This window comes from Dasypus novemcinctus, chromosome 2, assembly GCF_030445035.2.
Source record: "Dasypus novemcinctus isolate mDasNov1 chromosome 2, mDasNov1.1.hap2, whole genome shotgun sequence".
Classification (NCBI taxonomy): Eukaryota; Metazoa; Chordata; class Mammalia; order Cingulata; family Dasypodidae; genus Dasypus; species Dasypus novemcinctus.
The window spans coordinates 149729095-149745481 of record NC_080674.1 but is presented as its reverse complement, the minus strand read 5'-3'; the positions used below and the strand labels follow the sequence as shown (position 1 = coordinate 149745481).

The following is a 16387-nucleotide window of genomic DNA, read 5'->3' as shown; positions in this document are numbered from 1 at the left end:
TACTGGGTTAAATCCCCACTACGTGCTAAAAGAAAAAAAAATTGGTGGGTTGAGTTGTAGTGTATGTATATTTTTGTAAAAAATTTACTTTAAAGAAACTTTAGATGACAGAAATGTTACATAAAAATTATAGGGGATTCTCATATGCTTCACTCCCTGCCCCCTCACACTTTCCCACATTAACAACGTCCTTCATTAGTGTGGTACATTTGTTACAATTGATGAACATTGAAACATTTCCACTAACCATGGGTTATAGTTTACATTATAGTTTGCATTCTGTCCTGCACAGTTTTTGAAATAATGACAAAATATATAATGACCTGTATCCATTGCAACGTCATGCAGGAAAATTCCAGGGAACTGAAAATGCCCCCATATTACACCTATTTTTCCTTCTCCCTCCCCTCAGGTGGCCACTGCCTCCACATCAATGATAAAAAGTTTTTCCCTTGCTCGGATAGCAATAAGTCTATGGTAGAATATTAGTAAATCTACTTTAGTCCATTTTTCATTCCCCAGTCTTGAGGTTTTGTGGATGGTAATGCCCACTGTGCCTCTAATTGAGGCTTAGATGCCACAGGGTAGATGGGTGGAACTCTCTTGCTTGCAGTTTCATGTACTCTCTGTTCCTTGGGATGGTCATTGCCCATCATCATCACCTTCCTAGTTGTCCTGGCTGAGTCCAATGAACTGGACAGTAGGTATTGCAAATCTGCTGATGTGTATGTGTATATTAAACTATTATATAATGTCAAACTGTTTTTGAGAGAGTGGCCAGAGCAATTTACATTTCCATCAGTATGTGAGAATAGTGTTGCTCTTGACTAGACAGACTTGAAAATTTTTGCTGATCTTCAAAGTGCAAATTGATATCTCATTTAGGTATTAATTTACACTTCTTTATTTATGAAGTTGGACACACTTTCATGTTTGTCATTTGGATTTAGCACCTTTTTAAAATTTTTTAAAAAATTTATCATTGTTTTAGGAGGTACCGCAATTGAACCCAGGACCTTGTACATGTGAAGCAGGCCCTCAACCACTGAACTATACCTACTCCTCCAATTTTTTAAAAAAATATGTCATATCCTGTTTTTTCCCTATTCTTTATTTCTATTCCTTTATAGCAACCTCCTGTTCTGTATAGTTGATCTTTTGTGATGTATCTGACTGATCCCTTTCTCATTACTGTTTCACTGTATTCCATCTCCACCCTAGATGGCTCCGTCAACTGCTCATTGTTTTTGCTTGTTTCTTTTCCTACTTTTAGGAGGCACTGGGAACTGAACCTGGGACCTCTCATGTGGGAAGCGGGTGCCCAACTGCTTGAGTCACATCCGTTTCCCCGTGGTTCAGTTTTTAAGATTGTGCTTTCTGTGTAATTATTTCACCTCCAGGAGAGAGCTGCCTTTCCTCTGTACGTTCTCTTGGAATCTTGATTTGTTCTGTATGTTTTTGTGCAGAATTTTCTCCCTCACTCAGTGCCCTTTTCCTTATACTTTTCAGTTCTGGGATTTGTCATGTTTTACAGCAGTTCAGTCCCAGTCTCCCAGTGTCCCTTTTTTCTTTTCTGTGAGGCTTTTCTGCCTCTAGTTTCTTTCCCCTTAGGGTATCCCACCCCAGGGACCTGGATGGGGGTCACTTCAGTAAGGTGGATCAATCCAGAAAGGTCCATTTTGCATTTAGGTGGTCCACAGAACAGAGACTGGATTGAGCATGTGCACCTCTTGTCAACAGTTCTGCCATGGTCACACTCTTTTTTTTCCCTTGATGCTTTTTTGTATAGGGTATTCCGTAGTGGCTTGTGTTGTGCCCTGGGTCTCTGTGGACTTGGGTCCCTGTGCCTGGATATGCGTGGGGTTCTAACTCTCTGCTGTGAGTGGCTCTATAGTCTGCATTTGCAGCAAGAGGGATCCAGGCTGTGCTTCCTCTACAGGACTCTCATCCTGTCTCACAGCAGTTCATTCTCCCCATTCCTCTCTTTTCTTTGAGGCTTTTCTGCTTTCATTTTTTCCCCCATTAGGATATCCTACCCCAGGGACCCAGGCTGAGTCGGTCCAAAATGGCAGGTCAATCCAGAAAAGTTGGTTTTGTGTTTAAGTGGTCTGGCCAACAGAAAGTGGATTGACTACACACAGCTATAGTTAACAGCTTGTGTTTCATCCTGGGTCTCTGTGGACTTGGGTCCCTGTGCCTGGATATGCGTGGTATTCTAATTACTGAGAGTGGCTCTACAGTCTGCATCTGCAGCAGGAGGAACCCAGACTCCCAAGCTTTGTGTGATTATGTGATGGGGAGGGAGCTGGACTGGCTGAACTGGCAGGTCTGGAACAGAAATCTCCTACATGATCTTGGAGAATATTTTTCTTGTTCTTTGATTACCATGGGTGGAGTCCTTCTCCAGTCTCTCTTGTCCTCTAGAGTTCCAACAAGTAGGATTTGTCCTTTTATTAGTTGATTCTGAGGGGAGGGTTTTTCAGGGATATCTTACGTTGCCATGTTAATGTCACTCTCAATTCTTTTTTTTTTTTTACTTAAATTGTCATATATTAGTGACCATAAAACTCATCTTGCCTCTAACCTGAGGGAATAGCTAAGGGGTAGTTTGGTAGAAATCTTCTTTTAGCTTATGGGAAATAAAACTTAGGTTCTTGCACCTTATTTTCTTTTCTTTTCCCCCCCAACCTGTCTAGTGTTTGGGATGTTTCCTGGCATTTCACTGATCTCTCTCCTCTTTCTTCTTCCTCCTTTTTCCTGTTTCCTAGACTCTGAAGCGGCTCATGGCAGATGAGGTAAGGACATTTTATTTGGCATGTGCATGTTCTAGCTTACTTCCTAAACTATAGTATTTACTAGTTGCCATAACCTTTGATTTTCTGTAACTTGTAATGGTGATAGGGGTTTTGTTCTTCAGATTATCACAGGGCTTTTCCTAATTCTTTGTTTTATGTTTGTCTCATTGCATGTATTTCTCTGGCACATTCTAGCTTCCAACATTGGCATGCTCTTTAAACACCAAGCTGACTTGCAGTCTGGATGCTGCTTTTATTACTTGAAGCCCCAGAATGGTTGCAGATATTTACTGCAATTTTTCAAACAGGTGGAGCTGATAATGGCAGCTTATTGGTGGCTCTTTTTTATTTCAGCATCTGTACTTGAGGTTTGAGGACTGGTTCATGAGTGTTATTTTGCAGAGAGATGGCATATATATTCCTGCAGTACATGGTTTTCTTTGCTGACTAGACGTCTTGCAAAGGGGATTTGTACTCATTTGAAGAATATATATTGAACTTTTGCTGCTTAAATGACACAAGTGCTATGGAGTATACAAAAGGAAGAAAAAGTTCCTGATTTTAAGGCATTTACTTGTTTACCCCATATGACTTGGATCTTTTAAAATCTATGATCATACTCATCTCTTGAAGAGAGGAATCCTCTGGGGTCCTGGCCACACGTGTTATTGGGTAGCTAGAGGAGAGCAGAAAGGGAATTTTATTGAAATGGCTCTGCACATAAAATGCTTTCAGTTCTGTGCTGTTCGACTGCTTAGGGATGGCAAGGGTGCTCAAGGATAGTTCCCTCTTTTTAAAGAACTTTCAAATTTCAATACTCAAGTCCTCTTATCTTTGGATAGAGTTGACGGTGCAGAGTCAGTATGCTGACGTAAGTTTGAGGAAGACTAATTTCACCTTCTCATGTCAGAAGAGTCTTAAACAGCTCATGAACCAAAGGAACCATGCAAATGTATGAGGTTAAAGGGTTGGCTCTTCAATATGTGGTTTGTTGAGTAAATGAAAATGAATCACTGCTAATACATTTTTCTCCTTCCTAGCTCGAGAGATTTACCAGCATGAGAAGTAAGAAAGAGAAGGAGAAACCCAATTCTGCTCATAGAAATTCTTCTGCATCATATGGGGATGATCCCACAGCACAGTCATTGCAAGATGTTTCAGATGAACAAGTGCTAGTTCTGTTTGAACAGATGCTGGTAAGTCACCCCCCCCCCAAATTTTTTTTTCTCTTCCTGAAAATCCATCATATGGTGGGCCTGTTTTTTCCATGTTCCCCTTAACTAGGCCTTCATTACAAAGAATTGCAGGCCTAAGAGGGTACTTCTTAATCACAGTCCTCTCAACTAAGGGACTAAATATATAAGTACCTGTCCATGAAATTGGAATCTGTGAGTTAGGCTTGGACATACCTGATCACTGTCCACCATGTTAATATCCCTCTGCTCAGCAGCACTTTAGCCAAAAAGACAAAGGGAGAGTAGATCAACTTGGGTGGTAGTGTGGAGACCATCTCTGAGATAAGCAAAGTGCTGAAGCATTAGCAATGAATTCTACACAAAGAAGAAACTGGAGAGTGGAAAGGCATCATTTGCCCAAGATCCTTTATTTTGTGGTGAATCTGGTAAGAGAATAATTACTAGAAAACCTTTAAAGATTAAGCTGAAGAAGTTAAATAATGAAGTGTACACAGATGTGGTTCACTTTGTGGTCCTCAGTGAGGAAAAGGACACATTAGTGTTAAGTCTTGGAAGGTTTTGAGTATGTGCTTATAAGGTTTAATGAGACCAGTATATATTATGCTGTGTGATTGTGGGCTCAAACCAAATCTATATGGTCTCAGGCTCAAATATAGACTAGTGGTAGGTCTAAATTAAAAGTACAGTCTTAGGAAGCAGATGTGGCTCAAGTAGTTGAGCACTTGCTTCCAACATGGGAGGTCCTGGGTTTGGTTCCCAGTGCCTCCTAAAAACAAAAACAAACAACAAGCAAACAAATGACAAAAAACAACTCAGGGATGCTGTTATGGCTTAGTGGCTGAGTGCCAGCTTCCTGCATATAAGGTCCCAGGCTCAATCTCCAGCCCCACTACCTCAAGGGGAAAAAAAAAGTATAGTTTTTAGAGGTAGTAGATCTGCGTTCAAATGTCAGCCCAGGCACTTTTTTTTTTTTTTTTAGATTATTTATTTTTCAAACCCCCCCCCCCAGTTGTCTGCTCTCTGTGTCTATTTGCTGTGTGTTGTTCTGTTACTGCTTCTATTCTTATCAGCAGCACCGGGAATCTGTGTTTCTTTTTGTTGCGTCCTCATCTTGTTGTGTCAGCTCTCCATGTGTGCAGCAACATTCCTGGGCAGGCTGCACTTTCTTTCGCGTTGGGCAGCCCTCCTTACAGGGCGCACTCCTTGCGCATAGGGTTCCCCTACACGGGGGACACCCCTGCGTGGCAGGGCACTCCTTGCGTGCATCAGCACTGCACATGGGCCAGCTCCACATGGGCCAGCTCCACGCAGGTCAGGGAGGCCCGGGGTTTGAACTGCAGACCTCCCATGTGGTAGGCGGATTCCCTATCCATTGGGCCAAGTCCACTTCCCCAGCCCAGGCACTTTTAACTTTGTGACATTAGGCAATCCTGTAAAGTCTTTCATGTAAACTGGAAACGATAAAGCTTACATAAGGTAATATATGTAAAGCCCTCAATCCATAGTAAATACTGTACAACAACTACTACTACTACTACTATTTTTCACTGAAGTTTTCAGTTTGTTACTTAATACTCCAAGTGCATTAAAAATCTAAGAGTATGATTTGTCAAGACAATCTCTTGACCTAGGATTGCACATTTTGATATCTTTTGGGCCAGACAGATAATGTAAATAAACAGGCTAGGTAGAAGATAGTAGAAAGTAGAGGTGACTGTGGTAAATTTAAGAAGGACTTCTGGTATTTTTGTTAGAAAGGCTAGCCACAATTCAGTTCCAATAAGTTGTAGCATTCTAGTAGGGTTACTGGCCCAGTAGTCCCAGATATTTCTGTTTTTGTTTTTGTTTTTTTCAAAAGAAGCCAGAAATCAGTATTTTTATGTGAAGTCTCCCAACTTTAAAATGTTGAGCTAGTCTAGCAAAACATACTTTATCTTTGAGTCTGATTCAACTTGAGAGCACCATTTTGCAACTTCTGTATTCTTTTTTATCTGCAAAAGGGAAAAAGCATCAGACCATGAGTCAGAAAACCTCAAATTATTATACCTACTTGGAGGCAATGATTCCTTCACTCCCCAAGATTTTTTCCCCCTATACTTTCCTGATTTCAAATAATATTCTGGGCTTATTAGGGTTAAAATTATGCTCACTCCAGCTCACATGGTTATACTTATCACAGATGCAATCAGAGCATCTCCTCCAACAGAACACTCCTGGTTATGTCTGTGGAGGGGTCTCTGCTTTATTACAGAGTTTCCATGTCTTTTTTCATGGGAAAGGAATTTGTACAGGGACAAGTTAACCAGGAGTAGTGATTGTTTAAGTCCTAAAGTTTGTGCAGATTTTGTTGGTGATTTTTTTTTTTTAAACAAACTTAAAAAATTTTTTTAAAAGATATTTACATTACTTAAATGTTACATAAAAATGTAGGGGATTCCCATATGCCCCACTCCCTACCCTTCCCACACTTTCCCACCTTAACAACATCCTTCATTAGCGTGGTACATTTGTTACAAATGAACACATATTGGAGCATTGCCACTAAAAGTATGGATTATAGTTTACAATATAGTTTAAACTTTCTCCTGCACAATTTTGTAAGTTATGACAAGATATATAATGGCCTATATCTGTCATTGCAGCATCATTCAGGATAATTCCAATGTTTTGTTGGTGTTTTGATGATGTCAGTCACCCAGGGCTTTTGTCTGAAGAGTTTATTACAGTCCATCCTTAGTACAAAAAATATTACGTATATTTTTCTTTCATAATACAAAGGAAATTTTCAACTATATTGAGTTCATTTTTGTTAGAAAAAAAGTGAGTATATATGTATAAAAATGTCCATAGGGATTTATAATAAATTATTAACCATATTTATCTCTAAAGAATTTTCGGAGGCAGACTTGGCCCAGTGGTTAGGGTGTCCGTCTACCACACGGGAGGTCCATGGTTCAAACCCCGGGCCTCCTTGACCCGTGTAGAGCTGGCCCATGTGCAGTGCTGACGTGCGCAAGGAGTGCCATGCCATGCAGGGATGTCCCTGCATAGGGGAGCCCCACACATAAGGAGTGCGTCCCATAAGGAGAGCCGCCCAGCACAAAATTAAGTGCAGCCTGCCTAAGTATGGTGCCACCCACACGGAGAGCTGACACAACAAGATGATGCAACAAAGAGAAACACAGATTCCTGTGCTGCTGACAACAGCAGAAGCGGACAAAGAAGAAGACGCAGCAAATAGACACAGAGAACAGACAACTGGGGTGGGGGAGTGGGGGAAAAGGGAGAGAAATAAATAAATAAATCTTTTTAAAAAAGAATTTTCATCATCTGTAATAGCTTAAATCTCTAGGGATCAGGAAAATTTATTTAATGCAATAAGCATTTAATGTTTATATTTAACAGTAAAAACATGGAAGGCATTGAGGCAATTTTGTTTTTTTTCTTTTTTTAATTTCCCTCTAATAGCTGGATATGAACCTGAATGAGGAGAAACAGCAACCTTTGAGGGAGAAGGACATTATCATCAAGAGAGAGATGGTGTCCCAATACTTGCATACTTCCAAGGCTGTGAGTCCTAGGGTAGATACCCAAGACATGGGAGGCTGGGCCCTTATATTGAACCTGTTTCTTGTGCAGGCTTTATGTAACGTTTTATGTGTGTATCAATTCTATTTCATTCCATAGTATAAGCCTACTCGTATTTTACTCTCTTATTTGAGTTACTATTCTTATATACTTGTTGCTTGATTAAATCTTCATGAAGTATGTTTGGGTATGGGATGGGAAATTCAGAGTCTCATGTGGCTCAGTGGCATGTATAATGGATATTTGCCTTGATACTATTTAATCTGTAGTGGCTAACATTAGTTCCTCAATTTATGACTGGGTCCAGTGTTTACTAATCTCTGTATATGCCTCATGTCTAGGGCATGAACCAGAAGGAGAGCTCTAGGTCTGCTATGATGTATATTCAGGAATTGAGGTCAGGCTTGCGGGACATGCCTTTGCTTAGCTGCCTGGAGTCCCTTCGCGTCTCTCTCAACAACAACCCTGTCAGGTGAGGATTCTGAGGTGCTGATGGGAGTAGGAGGCCAAGATTTGGGTTCACTGGTGGGGAATGAAGATTGAAGGAGTCAGGGAAGCTTGAAAATGAACTGGTTTGGAATAAATAATTGCCAGTTGATGACTATTTGTTGACTTGTTTTGCTATTGCATTGTCCCTATATGTTCCTTACAGTTGGGTGCAAACATTTGGTGCTGAGGGCCTGGCCTCCTTATTGGACATCCTTAAACGACTTCATGATGAGAAAGAGGAGACTGCTGGGTGAGGACTTCCAAGTCTTGGCATCTTCCAATTGGGGGGAAGTAGGGGACTTCACTGTTTGCTCTAAAGAAGAAAATAACGGTGAAATCTAAAGTTATCGGCTAGGAGAATATGCTGCAAGAGAGAATGGGGTTTACTGTGGAGCGACTAGAGGATGATGATGATTATAGATAAAGGAAAGAGAGGAGGAAATTAAGTTTCACCGTGAATTAAACATGGGATATGTACCACATAAGAGTGCTAGTCTCCCAGTACCAGTTCTTCTCCAGTCTGAAAATAGGGTCTGATTTAGTCCAGAGCAGCCCCATGATCTGATCTGGGTCATATCTGATTTGGAATTCTTACAGTATATTTGATCAGCTTGGGACTAACTTTATGGCAGGCTTCAGGGTTAGAATATTTCTCGAGATACCTTGGACTCAGCCTGAACTAAAGTGACCTCCTGGGGATCCTACTGAAAGAAATCAATTCAGAACCTGGACCTCTTACATCTATCCTCTCATACTTGAAACCTCTGAGGTAGCAAGGTAGGCAGTAGTAGATGGGATATTACTGTGTCAGAATTTAGCACTTAGAATTTAGGAACCTAGAAGGAGTTAAAGGGAAGGTTTTATTGTAATACTAAGTTCTTAGATTGAGAGATGATTAACCAAAGGTCTTTGGTGGTAGGGATCCCTTTTTAGCTACCTATTTGTTGCCAGTGTTTCAGAGAAAGGTACTGTGTGCCAGAATTTACTCAGCTCCTAGCTTCTAGGATCCTTGTTTATAGCATTGGAAAGGCAAATGGAAAATGAGTATGGAATAAAGGGACTTCACTAATTATATCTTCCATATGCAGAAGCTATGATAGCCGTAACAAGCATGAGATCATTCGCTGCTTGAAAGCTTTTATGAACAACAAGGTGAGATTTTTCCCATTTTCATTCCAACCCCCATCCCAACCCTCATTCTTCCTCTTCTATTGGCAAACCCAAAAAAGAAACTAGGAATATGAGGTTCAAGACTTCTATCTAGCTCTCCCTTTTAGGATCAGAACTGTTTTTCATTGCCACCTATGTGTGCATCTGTGGGCCTTTTTCTTCTTTTTTTCCAGTTCTAACTCCTGTTTCCAAGAACATGTGTAATTTTCTTCCTCTTTCCATACTTTCTCTTGCTAATTTTGAATTTTCTGACCTACAGTTATTGTTTTTTGAAGTTTTAAAAAATTCCCCACTGTTTTTTCCCTCCCCCTTCCAGACTGTTCCTACTTTAGGATCTTTTCATCTTCTTTTTTTGTCTGTTTAATATTTAAAGGACTTCCCCAAGGAATCCACAATTATTTGCCCCTGAGTACAAATCTGACTTCTTCTCTGTTTAATTGTTATATTTATTTTTTTGGATTTGGGGAGGAGGGCATTTAAAAGAAACATTTATGAAAATCCAAATTTTTTATTCTTAGAAGACATGGGTTATTTTGTGTCTACTAGAAAATGACTTTGCTATGCTCATTTCCCTTTACCTGTATTGGGAAAAGTGTTCTACTCCTAAACTTGTCCCTGGTTAAATGCTGCCACCTTTAACCTCCCCTCTCTGTTCTTGTGTGACCAGTTTGGAATCAAGACTATGTTGGAGACAGAAGAGGGGATCCTGCTGCTGGTCAGAGCCATGGATCCTGCTGTCCCCAACATGATGATCGATGCAGCCAAGCTGCTCTCTGCTCTTTGTATCCTACCACAGCCAGAGGACATGTATGTGACTGGAATTATTTCTTTTCTCCATTCTCTTTTTTACTATCTTCTCTAGTTTAGAGGTAAATTGAGTTGCTTGCATGTTTTTTTGGTCTTAAACTCTAGGTAATACTGTATTTCTTCCCAGAAATGAACATTGTGATTTTTAATAGTTAAAGATTTCCTAAGTTAAAGGCTGTCCTAGTTGTACCACTGGCATAGCAGGTTATTGCCTACATCTCCATTAATGTCTGCATTCTCTAGAACAAGGATTTCTCTTTATTGTTTTTTGTTTTGTTTTTTTTCTTTTTTAACTCAGAAGTAATATAATGTTATTTTTTAAATTCCAACAATATAGACATATATAAAGTAAAATTTAACTTCATCCCTTCACCAAGTCCTGTTCTGCCTGGGTAACCACTGTTAATGACTTGGTATAGTCTCACACATCTTTTTGTAAACATAGACAAATGTATTGCATTTCCTTGATTATAAGACATTTTCTGCCACCCCAAATGTAGAATATTAAGACTGAGGAAAGAAGGCTTATGCCTATATAACTAATAACATGTGTAAGATAGATTTTTATTTTTGTGGAGAAGTTTGTTTTAACAAAACTGGAATATTCTTCTTTGTTTTTGCTTTAATTTTTAATTTAATTTCATTATTTTTTATTTTTGTGTTTTTTGTTTGAGTTTGGTTTGTTTCTTTTTACCACATCTTGGACATGCTTCTCTGTCAGTACAGAGCTGTTGTATTATCTTTAGTGGCTATTTAGCATTCCATAGTATGTATTTCCTGTAGTTTATTTAACAATTCCCCTATTACTAGACCTTTAGGTTGACTCAGACTTTTTTTCAGCAGATTCTGGCCCCATGCTCTAGGTCATTAAAGAATTTTTCACTATTACACATAGTGCTATAATGAATATCCTTGTACATGTATTATTTCACACTTATGTATTTACGTTGATTTCTAGAAGGGGGCCAAATGTTACGTGCATTAAAAAGTAATTGGTACTATTAAATACCCCTCCAAAAGTACCAATTTGTATTCCCTGGAACAAAGGTCTTAATTTGGCATCCATGGGTAGGAGTCTAGGGATGGGTTTTAGGGAGTGCATTTTTCTTAGCTTTCAGCAGATTCTGACCCCTGATGAGAAGAATAATGTGAGAAATCTGGAGCCATGATACCGTTCTTTCCTAACTCATCTGTTCCCTGTGTAGCCCACCTATCATACATGTCTATGCCAGAGCACCTGGGCAGTTTTCTCCCTTCTCTTTTTCCTGGGCAGGAATGAAAGGGTCTTGGAGGCAATGACAGAAAGAGCTGAAATGGATGAGATGGAACGTTTTCAGCCACTGCTGGATGGATTAAAAAGTGGAACCTCCATTGCACTTAAGGCACGTATATCCCCTGAAACTGGACTCAAGAATAGAATTCTAAGATGGGAAATTTAACTTCGTTTAACCTTTCCATAGAATACATGGAATGGTTCCCAACTATATATTTTGTGTTTCAGAATCCATTCTGAAGGGAAAATGACTAACCTTATTGCCAAGAAGAGAGAGAAAAAACTTTTTTCTTTAAAATGGGGCAAAATAAAAAGGCATGATAATCTCTACAAGCTAGAGAAACCAAGACCTGTAACAAAATATGCCATCAAATCCTTGGAATCATTTAGACCGCTGAACTCTCCATACCTTTACTAGAGCATCAGTGCTCTAGTAGAAAGTCATGCTTGTAGTTTTGTGTTGCATCTTGTAGGTATATTTGGGGGCCTTGGAATACATGTAAAGAGAATGGAATCTTGACCTAGGAGTTAGCCTTGACATCGCTGCTAAATTCTTTTATTTTAGGTGGGATGCCTACAGCTGATCAATGCCCTCATCACACCTGCTGAAGAACTTGACTTCCGAGTTCACATCAGAAGTGAATTAATGCGCTTGGGGCTACATCAAGTGTTGCAGGTGAGGTTAGATTAAAAATAGTAGAGATAAGGAAGGCTGGCCTGGTACCTTGCTGCTCTTACAGTCCCAGTAATCTGGGATAACTCTGGTTTTTTAATCTAAAAAACAGGCTGAAAGGTTTGGGTTTCTGGCCATATAGGACACTTCTGAGTCCCCTGACTCTTCTGCTTTCGTCATTGACAGGACCTACGAGAGATTGAAAATGATGATATGAGAGTGCAACTAAATGTGTTTGATGAACAAGGGGAAGAAGATTCTTATGACCTGAAGGGACGACTGGATGACATTCGCATGGAAATGGAATATCCTTTTACTGACTGGGTTCATGACAGATGAGACATTAATTGCATTCAGTTGCAGTTCATTGTGTGGGATGGTGTGGAGGGTGATGACTCTGAACAGAGCATCAGGTTTTGTGTCTTCTCAATAGGAAAGGCAGGTGCCTTTTTGCTGTGGACCTTATTTATTGCAGCAAGAACCAGGGAAGCCAGCAAAGGTGGTCTAAGGGTTGCTTAACATGGAAGCATCTGTCAAAATCAGTATAGACTTTCTGGAACCTGATAGTTAGCTTCCTAAGCTAGCCAGCTTTTCTAAACAGATGTAGAGTGGGATTTTTGGAGAACATATACAGGTCCGGGAGTAGGGTTACATTTTCTTATATGTGTCTCTGAAACTGATGGAGTAATTTGGTTACCTGTTGGTATTTGCCATGACTGACTTTGAAGCAGTTATCTTTTTTTTTTCTCCTTTATTACAGACTTTGTGGGTTTACAGAACAATCATGCATAAAATACAGGATTCTTACAGACCAGCTTACCACCAATACCTTGTATTGGTGTGGAACATTTGTTACAATTGGTAAAAGTACATTTTTATAATTGTATTAACTATGGTCCATGGTTTGACTTAGAGGTCACTCTTTGTGTATCATAGTTCCATGGATTTTTTTTAAAACAATTTTTATTCTGTTACCATATACAATCTAACATTTTCCCTTTTAATCACATTCAGATATATTTTTCAATAATGTTAACTGCATTCCAATGTTATGCTACCATCACCACTATCCATTATCAAAACATTTCCATCATTCCAAAGAGGGACCCTATACATTTTAAGCCTTAACTTCTCATTCTCTATCCCACCCCATCCCCTGGTAACCTGTATTCTAGATTCTAACTCTATGAATTTGCTTGTTCTGATTGTTTCATATCAGTCAGATCATTACAATGTTTGTCCTTTTGTGTCTGGCTTATTTCACTCAACATGATATCTTGAAGGTTCATCCACATAGTCACATGTATCAGAACTTCATTCCTTTTCATGATTGACTAATATTCCATTATATGTATATACCTCATTTTATTTACCCATTTATCAGTTGATGGACACTTGGGTTAAAGCAGTTATCTTTTTTTTTTTAATTTGTTGAAATATATCACTCATACATAAACAATAAGTATATAGTAATAGTTGTGAACCTATAAAACAAACATACCTAACATCATACAGGGCTCTAATACCTCACCCTACCACCAATACCTTGCATTGTTGTGAAACATTTTTAACTAATGATTAAAGAGCATCCTCAAAATATTACTTTTTTTTTTTTAAGATTTATTTTATTTATTTCTCTTCCCATCCCCCCACCCCATTGTCTGCTCTCTGTGTCCATTCGCTGTATGTTCTTCTGTGTCTACTTGCATTATCTGGCGGCACTGGGAAACTGAGTCCCTTCTTTGTTGTGTCATCTTGCTGTGTCAGCTCTCCATGTGTGTGGTGCCACTCCTTGGTGGGCTGCGCTTTTCTCATGTGGGGTGGCTCTCCTTCCGGGGCACTCCTTGTATGTGGAGCACCCCAACGCAGGGGCACCCCTGTGTGGCATGGCACTCCTTGCACGAGGCAGCACTGTGCATGGGCCAGCTTACCACATGGGTCAGGAAGCCCTAGTGATCGAACCCTGGACGCTCCATATGGTAGATGGACAATCTGTCAGCAATGTCTGCTTTCCTCAAAATATTACTACTAACCAAAGTTATCTTACATTTGGTATATTTTTCCTCCAACCCACCCTATTATTATTATTATTATATCATTTATACATGAACATACATTAACAATAAATGTAGAGTGAAAAAAGCAGTTATCTTTTAACTTCCATTTACTGCTTCATTTTCAAGCCAAGCACTAGAAATCTTCTCTCTCTGTGTACAGTACCACCTGACTCACTTGTCCCTTGGCCAGAGGAAGTTTATAGAGCTGAAGAGTTGCTGGTGCTATTTATAGGAGGAACCATCATTAGAGTAGAAAGGGCATCTTACTGCTTTTCCCTAGCTTCTCCAAAAGTTGGGCAAACTGCCAAACATAGTTTCTAAATATTTACTTTCCTTAGCCCCTCTCCCTTTTCCACTGACTTCAGTGAAGTCTTCCAGATTCTCTTAAATACAGTGAAGGATTCAAAGGCAGAGCCACACTTCCTGTCCATCCTGCAGCACCTACTCTTGGTCCGGAATGACTATGAGGCCAGGTAGGATGGATGCTTGGGAGGTTTTTAATTTGGGTCTAAAAAGAGAGAATTCTTCAATTCAGAGATTGGTCTATACCAAAGAAAAGACAAGATGAAGATCCAGAATTAGAGTTAATTTATAGTTGGGTATAAAAGGAGCTGTCAGTTGTCTCTTTAATCCAAGTAAATAAAGGCATCTTTATGTAAAAAAGATCAGAAAGTGTATAAGGTGAGATGGCCTTCCATTTTGGGGGGTGAGGGGTGGGGTGGTGAAGACCATGGCAAAAGAAGATGGCAGTTTAAAATTCTTTCTGGCTGGCTAGAAGTGGAGAATCAGCAACAGTGCTTTTCATCACAGGCAGGGTCAAATCTCTATTAGATGGGTAAGACTTGGCACTAGGAGATAGAAGGCGGGAATTTTTGATTATCTGGAGTAGATGAGGAAGCTGGGGTGGAAGAGGGGAATTTCTTATCACGCCAGTGATACTTAAATTAACTTTACTAAAAGGTCTTTTCCAGAACACTTACCCTTAGGTTCTTCTTGTACTGTCAAAGCAGTTCATTTTTTTGATTCTGAACTTGAAAAAAATTATGTTTTGTTTCCTTTGATAACCCTGTTTTATTTCTTCCCTAGACCACAGTACTATAAGTTGATTGAAGAATGTATTTCCCAGATAGTTCTGCACAAGAATGGGGCTGATCCTGACTTCAAATGCCGGCATCTGCAGATCGATATTGAGGGATTGATTGGTAAGCATACTCTTCCATCTAGATCCTCAGAACATTGCTTCTACTCTTCATTTTGCATCTTTCTTTCAACAAAAAGTTCAGAGAAGATGCACTTCTAGTCCTGAAGCATTTCCATTTTCCCCCTTAACTAGGTCATAAGCAATGTCTGTGCCAGGAATATGCAGGCTTTTAGTTTAGTTTTACTTAAATCCATAAACTTACCCATTTACACATACCACTGCACCTTTTGCAGGAATTTAAACTATTATCTGTAATTCTTGCTGGTCTCAGAAAGTCATAAGTATCACTTGGCATTCTTGGAGCCACCCAGCAGGTGGGTCTTACTATATAACAAGCGTCTAGGAATTACATATTGAATATAATTGTCTAGTGAAGAACATTAAGAAGATAATAAAAATAACCCAAAGGACAAAAAACTCCCCTTTGGTTTTATTGAAGGCTTAGGTAGTGAGAGGGGAATGCTGAGGGTGTTGGGAACTTTACTTACTGACTCTTCATTCTCTTCAGATCAAATGATTGATAAAACAAAGGTGGAGAAATCTGAAGCCAAAGCTACAGAGCTGGAAAAAAAGGTGTGTGTAGGAAATCAGAAAAGTTTGTTTGGGGCCTATCTTTCTTCCTTTGTCTGAATATTACATTATGATCTTTCTGACATGTGAGACAGTTATCATTTGTGGCATTTTTTTTTTCTGTTTTTAAAGATTTACTTTTTATTTCTCTCCCCTTCCCCCCGCCCCAGTTGTCTGCTCTCTGTGTCCATTCACTGTGTGTTCTTCTGTGACTGCTTCTATCCTTATCAGCGGCACCAGGAATCTGTGTTTCTTTTTGTTGTTGTGTCATCTTGTTGTGTCAGATCTCCATGTGTGCGGCGCCATTCTTGGGCAGGCTGCACTTTCTTTCACGCTGGGCAGCTCTCCTTATGGGGCGCACTCCTTGCGCCGCATCAGCACTGCGCATGGGCCAGCTCCACACGGGTCATAGAGGCCCTGGGTTTGAACCGCGGACCTCCCATGTGGTAGGCAGACACCCTATCCATTGGGCCAAGTCCACTTTCCCATTTGTGGCATTTTGAAAGCATTCCAGCACACAATAGTAGTTCCTAAGAGAAAACTTTTCCAGTATAAGTTACTCAGGGAG

The 16387-nt window shown here is 39.8% G+C and overlaps 1 protein-coding gene across 2 annotated transcripts in view; it reads left to right on the top strand.

Annotated features, from left to right (window-relative positions):
* Nucleotides 1–16387, top strand: part of LOC101412724 (protein diaphanous homolog 1) — a 46794-nt gene that overhangs the window by 25913 nt on the left and 4494 nt on the right. The window contains exons 2-14 of one of the 2 annotated variants that reach the window (XM_058286068.2): nt 2769–2795; nt 3836–3991; nt 7460–7561; nt 7921–8051; nt 8232–8318; nt 9157–9220; nt 9906–10045; nt 11319–11427; nt 11884–11994; nt 12178–12296; nt 14405–14521; nt 15135–15250; nt 15758–15822. In XM_058286068.2, coding sequence (XP_058142051.1) covers nt 2769–2795; nt 3836–3991; nt 7460–7561; nt 7921–8051; nt 8232–8318; nt 9157–9220; nt 9906–10045; nt 11319–11427; nt 11884–11994; nt 12178–12296; nt 14405–14521; nt 15135–15250; nt 15758–15822 — 1344 coding nt within the window. The remainder of the gene's footprint in view (nt 1–2768; nt 2796–3835; nt 3992–7459; nt 7562–7920; nt 8052–8231; nt 8319–9156; nt 9221–9905; nt 10046–11318; nt 11428–11883; nt 11995–12177; nt 12297–14404; nt 14522–15134; nt 15251–15757; nt 15823–16387) is intronic. The other variant, XM_058286072.2, reaches the window with a different exon arrangement.